The 9977-nt window shown below is 39.9% G+C and overlaps 1 protein-coding gene across 1 annotated transcript; it reads right to left on the bottom strand.

Moving 5' to 3' along the window:
• Window positions 1–5972: 5972 nt before the first annotated feature.
• On the bottom strand, window positions 5973–8701 carry LOC132500408 (uncharacterized). The gene is made up of 3 exons (XM_060115407.1): window positions 8493–8701; window positions 6889–6988; window positions 5973–6467 (listed from the first exon to the last, which is right to left on the bottom strand). The coding sequence occupies exons 1-3, from the start codon at window positions 8699–8701 to the stop codon at window positions 5973–5975; spliced, it is 804 nt and encodes a 267-aa protein (XP_059971390.1).
• Window positions 8702–9977: the final 1276 nt, after the last annotated feature.

Below are 9977 nucleotides of genomic sequence, written 5' to 3'. Positions count from 1 at the left end.
CTAGGTCAGCCAGGTTGCAGCATACTAGATGGATATACAAAAATTAGTTGCATTTCTATATACTAGTAGTGAACATTCTGAAATTAAATTAAGAAAACAATTCAATTTAAAATAGCATCAAAAAGAATAAAATACTAGTTTTATTAATTAGTTTAACAATTAGCTTATTCATTAGAATTAATTTAACAAAAGATGTGCATGACTTTTACAGTGAAAACTATGGAACACTGCTGTATTAAATAAGATCTAAATAAATTGCAAGAGAATAAAACTGTACTACTTTCTCACACCATATACAAAAATAAACTCAAAATGGATTAAAACTTAAATATAAGGCCTAAAACCATAAAACTCCCAGAAGAAAACATAGGCAGTTCTCTCTTTTAAATAAGTCTTAGCAATATTTTTTTTGGATATGTCTCTTCAGGCAAGGGAAACAAAAGCAAAAATAAACAAATGGGACTGTATCAAACTAAAAAGCTTTTGCACAGCAAAGGAAACTATCAACAAAATGAAAAAGTCGCCTACTGAATGGGAGAAGATATTTGCAAAAGATATTTCCAATAATGGGTTAATATCCAAAATGTACAAAGAACACATACAACTCAACATCAAAAGAGAAAACAATCCAATTAAAAAATGGGCAGAGGACCTGAATAGACACTTTCCAAAGAAGACACACCGGTGGCCAACAGACACATGAAAAGATGCTTAGTATCACAAATCCTCAGGCAAATACAAATCAAAACAACAATGAGATACCACCTCACACCTTTCAGAATGGCTATTATCAAAAAAAACAACAAATAACAAGTGTTGGTGAAGATGTGGAGACAAGGGAAACCTCCTGCACTGTTGGTGATATTCTAAATTGGTACAGCTACTATGGAGGTTCCTCAAACAATTAAAAATAAAACTACCATATGATCCATAAATAAATAAATAAATAAATAAGTAAGTAAGTAAATAAATAAATAAATAAATAGACATCCTGTATTCATGGTATGGAAAACAATATTGTTACAATACAAATACCCCCAAAATTGAATTAGAGATTCAATGCAATCCTTATCAAAATTCCATTTTCTTTTTATGCACAAAAGTACAACCTGATCCTAAAACTCATATGAAATGCAAGGGACCTGAATAGCCAAAATAATCCTGAAAAAGGACAAAGTTGGAAGACTCACACTTCTCAATTTCAAAACTTACTACAAAGCTACAGTAACCAAGACAGTGTGGTAGTGGGATAGGGATAGATATTTAAAACAATGGAATAGAACTGAGAGCCCCAAAATACACTCATAATCAATGGTCAATTGATTTTTGACAAGGTTTCCAAGACCATTCAATGGAGGAAAAGAATCATCCCTTCAACAAACAGTATGGGATAACTGCATATCCCTGAGCCAGAAAATGGATTTGGACCCCTACCTCACACCATAGGAAAAATTAATTCAAAATGAATCAAAGACCTAAATGTCAGCACTAATACTACAAAACTCTTAGAAGAAAACACAGGGGTACATTTTTATAACTTTGGCTTTGGCAAATGATCCTTTGATATGACACCTAAACCAAAGGCACCCAAAGAAAAAAAGACAAATTGAAATTCATTAACATGAAAGATTATTGTGTATTAAAGGATTTTATAAAGAAAGTAAAAAGACAACCCACAGAATGGGAGGAAATAGTTGCCAGTTAACTATCTGATAAAGGTCCAATATCCAGGATATATAAGGAAATATTAAAACTAAACAATATATGTCAAATAACCCAGTTTAAAAATGGACAAAGGACTTAAATAAAATTTCTCCAAAGAATTGGAATAGAATATCTCCAAAGGAAGGAATTTCTCCAGAAAAGACACAGAGATAAACAGATGGCCAACCAGCACATGAGAAGGTGTTCAACATCATTAATCTCTAGGAAAATGCAAATAAAAACTATGAGATGTCATTCACACCCACTAGAATAGCTATTAAAAAAAGAAAATAGAAAATAATAAGTGTTGGCAAAGATGTGGAAAAATCAGGAGGCTTTCACATTGCTATAGGAATTTAAAATAATGCAGCCACTGTATAAAAGTTTGGCAGTTCTTCAAACTTTCTAAAAATAGAATTACTATATGACTGAGAAGTTTCACTCCTACATATACACACAACAGAAATGAAAAGATATGTTTAGAGAAAAACTTGTATATGACTCCTCACAGCAGCATTGTTATAGTCAAAAAGTAGAAACAACACAAAAATCCATCAATAGATGAATACATAAACAAAATGTGGCATATGCATACTAGAATATTTTTCAGCCATAAAAAGGAATGAAACACTGATACAATCTTGAAAACATCATGCTAAATGAAGAGGACCAGACACAAAGGACATATACTGTAAGATTCCATTTATATGAAATATTCAGAAAAGTCAAAGCCAAAGAGCCAGAAGTAGATTAGTGGCTGCCAGGGGGTTGGGGGTGCTGGAATTGACACTGATTATAATAGGTATGGGGCCTCTTTGGGGATGATAAAAATGTTTTGGAACAGATGGGTGGTGATAGTTGTACAATATACAAAAATGCGCAAACCAGCTGAATTGCACAGTTGAAAATGATGAATTTTAAGTCATGTAAATTGTACCTCAATAAAAATATCTAATAAAAATACATACTAAAATATTTACAGATGAAATAACATCTGGGGTTTGCTTCAAAATGATCTTGAGGTTAGGGGTTGGAATAAATAATATCAGTAGACTGGTTCGGTGTTGATAAACTTGTAGCTGGCCATGGTAAGAGTGGGTTCATTACAGCATTCTCCCTACTTTTGGATATATTTGGAACTTTACATAATAAAATTATTTTTAAAGAACAACTAAGTAAAATGTTTTTAAAAGGATACTGAGGAATAGTTATTATAAAGCTGCATAATCAAAATCAGTGGACTATGTTGGAATGGAAAATAATGTTAAGAAACAGACCCAAGAACATTATATGAAGGATTTGGAATTTTAAATCAGTAAGAAATACATGATCAGTAATTGGGGTACCTAGATAATCCTTTAGAAGAAAAATAAATGGGTAATGGCCTTACCTCATACCATACATACAAATATAATCCACAAGGATGATATTTTAAATAAAATTAAAAATATATAAGAACAGGGCTACCCTGATGGCACAGTGGTTGAGAGTCCGCCTGCCGATGCAGGGGACACGGGTTCGTGCCCTGGTCCAGGAAGAACCCACATGCCGCGGAGCGGCTGGGCCCATGAGCCATGGCCGCTGAGCCTGCGCGTCCGGAGCCTGTGCTCCGCAACAGGGAGAGGCCCACGTACCGCAAAAAAAAAAAAAAAAAAAAAAATATATATATATATATATATAAGAACAAAGTATGTAAATATGAAACAAAATTAGGGAAATATCAATGAATATGTAATCTTGGGGGCAGTTCTCCTAAGTCTAATAAAAAAAACAGATCTTGGAATTTTTTTAAATATCATATTGAGAAAAAATATTGCTCACATATGGAAAGAAGTTAATAGTTAAAGAGAAAAAAAGGTATTTTTTTAAAAATTTTTGGCTGTGTTGGGTCTTTGTTGCTGCACACAGGCGTTCTCTAGTTGCAGCCAACAGGGGCTACTCTTCGTTGCAGCGCACAGGCTTCTCATTGCAGTGGCTTCTCTTGTTATGGAGCATGGGCTCTAGGTGTTCAGGCTTCAGTAGTTGTGGCACACAGGCTCTGTAGTTGTGGCGCATGGGCTTAGTTGCTCCGTGGCATGTGGTATCTTCCTGGACCAGGGCTCGGACCCGTGTCCCCTGAATCGGCAGGCGGATTCTTAACCACTGTGTCACCAGGGAAGCCCCAAAAAAGGTATTTTAATGAAAACATAATTTAAAGGGTGAACAAATAATTCACAGAAAAATGAAATACATGCCCAAGATACTAAGCACAGTTCCCTTTCTTGCTGTCTAATAACTGAGACTCTTTCTGCTTTGGAGAAGCCCCTTTGTGAGTTGTAGAGACACAAATGAGGAACTCCATTCACAAGAACGGAAACTGTAAGTTACTCTCTCTCCTAGGCCCTTACTTACAGTTTGGGCATAGGCCTGTGATCTGGGCTAACAAATATTTTTAAAATAATAATTTTTATTTTTTGATGTAGACAGTTTCTTCACACTCTACTAGCAGATATATAAGTTGGCCCTACCTTTTTGGAGAAAATTTGGCAATATTTATCGAAAGCTGTTAAAAAAGTAAGGGAACTGGTCTTCCCTGGTGGCGCAGTGGTTGAGAGTCCGCCTGCCGATGCAGGGGACATGGGTTCGTGCTCCGGTCCGGGAGGATCCCACATGCCGCGGAGCAGCTGGGCCCGTGAGCCATGGCCGCTGAGCCTGCGCGTCTGGAGCCTGTGCTCCGCAATGGGAGAGGCCACAACAGTGAGAGGCCCACGTACCGCAAAAAAAAAAAAAAAAGTGAGGGAACTGACTCTGCAATTACACTTCTGAAAATTATTGTAGGGAAATAATCACACAAGTATAAAAATGCATCTACTAGGTGTTCATGATAGCATTGTATATCCCAGCAAAACAATGAGAAGCAGTCTGAATGCAGCACCAGAAGATTGACTACGTGAACCATGGGGCACCCATGTATGAGAACTAGACGCAAACATCAAAGCTGATTACTTGAAAAATTAGACTAAAAGCCAGTATCTGCAATAGGATCTCATATTCCTATGTACATATGCATGTGCATGTGTTATATACACACATATTCAGGAAAAAATCTCAAAGTTTTAACATTAACATGTCAACAGCGCTTACTTCCGAGTGTGAGCACCTAATAACTAAGAGCTTTTGTTTTTCCCTTTTGTTTGTTCGCTTTGTTTTGTTCACGTATATTTTCTATTTTCCAAAATAATATATACTGTTCCTTTAAAAGTGGACACGTATTTAGAAATAATATCATCTCTGAAGTAAAAAAAAAATATTCCACCAACATATTTTTGTGTATCTGTATCTTAAATGTCCCATAAAATGACTTCATATTCTACAAGTTATACTAAGAATAGAGGCTTTTATTAATCATGGACAAACCACACTCATTATATCAGAGCAATGATCCACTTTTTTTTTCTTTCTGAAAACAAGTTTTATTTAAATAAGGGTTTAAATACATTACATAACATTAAAACTGAAGGGGAAGAAAAAAACCCAAAAAACCAAAAACCAGTTTGTTACTTCACATGGCATTGGGCAGCTGTTGCTAGTAAGTTGCGAGCTCTACAGCTACATGACTGATACATCGGTTTGAAATTTGTTCCCTTGTCAAAAGTTTAACTCTGATAGAAGGTTGGCCTCACATTCTAGTTTGGACATCAATCAGCTAGGATATGTCTGGTCAAAAAGACCTTGGTGGCAAGCCAGCTGTCCTGTCACCTCAACAGAAGGAAGGTGGCTGCTCTAAGCTCTGCCCACCTGGTCACCTTGGAGCTACCAGGGGATCTTCCCCCTGATGATCAAAGACTCCCTCTAGCAGTGCAACTGCGGTCGCTGCCTCACCCCATCCTCCACTCTCAGCTTCACCCAGGGCTGTTCAGGTGGCGACATTCTCTTAGGGCAGGGAACTCTGTAGAGGGATTGCTGAGGAGCTTCTGGCCAGACATAGCCGTCTGTGATCTTAGGGCTCTGGACTTGGCTGAAACATCACTGTTATTGCTTTGTTTCAGGCTGGACACTGCCAGGTGCCGACTGCTTGACCTCTGTTTAAATGAGGGACTTCAAGACTAGACAGCAAGGCTCTTTTCAGTTTATTGCATGAAGGAGTCACACTAGTCCAAGTTAAAAGCAGACCCCAAATGGTTACATTACACAAGCTGTGAGGTTTTTAAACTTGTGACAAGGGACAAAAGGAAAATTCTACTCATTACAAGGAAATCCTCACTTCAGCTTCAGTGTGCCAGAAGCACTTAAAACCCATGAACCTTCAGGTGATCGTCCTTAGCCAGTCCAGTCTCTACGAGAAACTGGCATATGTTCTTGCGCTGGTCACCCTGTAGCTGAATTACTTCTCCATATTCTGGATGCTCAATTACAGTACCATTGCAGGCAAATTTCTTCTTAAACGCCTTCACTAGTTTCTTTTTACCGTAATCATCAGCGATCCCTTGGACAGTAGTGAGGGTCTTCCTGCCGTTTCTCTGTTGGATTCTTATATGGATATAATCCTCAGTGCCAGCAGGAAGCAGATCATCACCCTTACTTGCATCGGCAAAGGGGTCGAAAGAGTGGAGGTTCTGGATAGCAGATATACGATACGATTCCTTTTCCTCGGTGGAAACGGTCTGCGGAAGGCGGCGGCTGGAGAAGGCGGGCGGGGGTGACGGAGCGTCGGAAAGCGAGGGGGCTCGAGGGGGAGGCTGCTGAGTCCTCGGCGGCGGCTCAGTGACTGGGGCTATGATCCACTTTTTAATTCAACTCTGGCTTGTCCTTCAGTAAGTAAATGAAAGCAGTGAGCTTTGGACAAAGCCCGTTTAAATGGGCCACCATCTTAAAAATTCAGGAAGATTACCACCAGCACACTTGCAGTAAAGTCTGTGGGCTTTATATGTGGAAACTTTTTGTTATTGTACCTTTTCCTTTGGTATTCTGTTCTCTTGAACACCATTTATCCTTAAATGCAAAAAAATTTTTGCCATATTTTTATAATTCACAGACTTTGTTAGGACTGTGCCATAACTAGTAATAATAGAATTATGTGTAATAGGAATCCTATGTGTTGAACATAACTCCAGTGCTGCAACTTATTTAAAGATAGATTTTTTTCAAGTTGGGCTTATAAATCATTTACAAAGAAACTGAGCAGGACTGAAACTACAGTCCAACTGTCACATTCTTGTAATGTGACCGCAGCTGCTCGGGGCTGGAGGCCGCAGCGGTGGGGAGCGCAGAGGCGAGGCCCCGCCAGACCGTCAGGAACAGAGCTCTGTACTTGCCAGATATTAGATCAACAGCCATTAAATATAATGGGAACCATCTTCCGTGGCCAGGGCTCAAAAGCTGCAAGTACAAACAGCTACAGATATGTCACTGGAGACGCGGGGCCCAGCACACCAACGGTCCCCAAGCTGCAGGGGGGACCTCGCCTCCGCGGCCTCAAGTCACAAAGTCACAGCCCTCCTGTCACAAAGTTCTGGTTCTCTGGACCCTAATGCACAGACGCATCCATTCTCTGTGAGTTACGCACACACGTCGGACCCCACATCTGCCTCACAACACATGTACCCATTTGGCTTTTACAGGGGGAGGAAATGGCCTCAACTGTGTAAAAACCCAACACGGGTTTTGGGCTCTTGCCTTAGGGACTTGGTTCCAGGGTGTGTGAACCTGGTGTTCGCTGCTGGTAAAGAACAGCTCTGTCCTGAAGGGGGTCAGAGGTCCAGCAGCCACGCCTCCCCCCTACCCCGCTTACAATGCCTTCTACCTCTCTATTCTGTGGATCAGATAAAAATAATACATCGCTTACCAAAAGGTTGAATTTTAACATTGTCCTGAGACACAGGTCTAAAGTCTATGATTAGAGAATTATTTTTCTGGGAAGTGTTACAAAGCTACCTAAAACATAACACACACACACACACACACACACACACACACACACACGAGTTCTGAAATAACAGCAACATCTTTTGCATTTTAGAGAGTTTATTTGTGCTTTGATTTCATAGTCCCCACTTGTGAGAGCCCCTCCACACCAAATCCCACTGCTTTTGTCAGAGACCCTAACACTGCCCAGCATTATTTTGGTTTTTTCACATTTACTGTCTGTGTTCTTCACTAGATTAAGTTTCATGAAAACAAGGATCTCGCCAGCCTGTCTGTTACTGTTTTTCATGGCACTAAATAATTCTGATTGAATGAATGTATGAATGTTTGAATGTGTTACATTTGATACATAAAATGATATTCTCTTGACTTTAATATTTTAATAAAAGTGATTGCTGCCAGTTGCCTTAGGTCAGTTTTCACACGCTCATATTTACATATTTATGTGAAAGAGTGAGGAAGCAATGATGTTTTCTGCAATTAACAATGACCTTCAGCCTTTGTATGTTTTCCTGCTGAAGCTCATCCTTGCTGTGTCCCTCCTTGGACCAACAAAGACTACTGCAATATTAACTCTTAGTGGGGAAACAAGTACATATTAACACCTACATTTAAAAATCCTTGATTTTACAACAAGCATCTTCAAACATTCTCCCTTCTAACCAGATATAAACAGAATAACGTCCCCACATCACTACCAAGCTGTAAGAGAAGCACAAAGGAAACTGTTCAGCCTCCTCTGTGTAATCCCACTATCGTGGCGTCACACGCACATCCACTCACTTAGCAAAGACTCTTGTCTGTCTTCCATAAATGATATTTGTCATGTTTGCTCACCACTGAGCACCTTCTGAAGACCCTCCCCATGTTAAGGAATCGGCCACCTCTTGATCTCCAGGCAGAGGCCAGGAGGTGGTTTCCTAGCGCCCTGCACAGACGTGTAGCCCTGACCCAGGTTCACGGATTCGATGCAGGTGCCTGCAGGAGACTTCAGTCTGGAAGTGAGCAGCGGGTGGAAGCAGTGCTTGTCACCAAGCCTCGTGTATTTTCCTATTTTTATTCTTATTTTCTTTAAGTAAGGATTTAACTCCATTGCCAATCCTTCAGCAGAACACCCAAACTTGCACAGTAATTATATTCAATTGTTTTTGAAATTTTGTTAACTTTAGCCATATAAAACTCAGAGCTTCATGTGTTTTCAATTTTTGATGTGATAAAGGTGTATCTGTCAAGGTCGACAGGTAGAGTAGATTCTTTTCACAGCTTAACTAAAATAAGAAGCTTAGGCTCCTACTTCTGACAATGTCTCAACCAGGTCCCCAGGACAAGGTAACTTCAGAAAAAATAGATGCCTAGGATGAAGGTACACCTTGAAGGGGAGTTATCACTGGATCTGTGTCACCATGAGGCCATCTAACTATCGATATCAATTCAGCACATACTTTTGAGCATCTGTGGTTTATGCTAAATAATATGCTAGACTCTGGAGATGCAGAGTTTGTAGGAGATGAAAGTGTAGAACGGAAACAGAAAAGTAAGTTAACAGGTTTGTAAAGGATCTGGGAGGTAATCCTCACGCAGAAGAAGACAAAGCCCCAGGGGAGAGCACCCTGGGTAGGGTAGGTAGGGCCTCGAAGGACAAATAAGAATTAGGGAGGGGACAAGTGGAGAGAACTTTTCCAGAAAGAAGAGCTAGCACAAGGGAAGGCACAGCTGTGTGAGAGAACACAGTCTATGGAAAGGGCGTGGAATTTAGCAGGTTGGGCAAAGAGTTTTGGAGGACAGTAGGACATGAGGTTAGAGGAACAAGTAGTAGATACACAACGGGTTTTATATCCCATGCCCAGGAGTGACTGGGAATGACTGAAAATGTGTTTCTATGGGAGTGACAACTGTGACTAAATAGGAATTAGTGGCGAATCCTCCTATATCCTGAGAAAGGTCCTAAGAGAGTTCTGCCCAAGTGGAGTCTAAGGGTTTCCTAAAGACAGCAGTCATGCAATAAGGTCTCAGACTCCTGTTTCAACAGATCGTACATCCCGTGTTCAAAGTCAGAAAAGTCAGAGGCAAAATGGCATGTCACTGAGATTCCACTTCTGGGCACCCCAAAGGAACAGAGCTCTGTGTTCATAGAGCCACATGGGCAGAAGAGACCTTGGGTCTCATCTATTACAATGACTGTCATTTATTTTTATCCCAAGACACTTGAGAGGGATGACAATCCCATAAGTAACTGGTAATGGATCACCAGCTGGTAATGATTCTCAAGATGTAAGTGTGTATGTGTGTTTCCTGCCTAAGTGCCCCAACTAGAACCTCCAGGACAATCACAAATAGAAGTGGTAGGAGTGGACATCCTTGTATTTTTC

Source organism: Mesoplodon densirostris, chromosome 12 (genome assembly GCF_025265405.1).
Source record: "Mesoplodon densirostris isolate mMesDen1 chromosome 12, mMesDen1 primary haplotype, whole genome shotgun sequence".
NCBI classification, from domain to species: Eukaryota; Metazoa; Chordata; class Mammalia; order Artiodactyla; family Ziphiidae; genus Mesoplodon; species Mesoplodon densirostris.
This window is presented reverse-complemented; position numbering and strand designations above follow the sequence as displayed.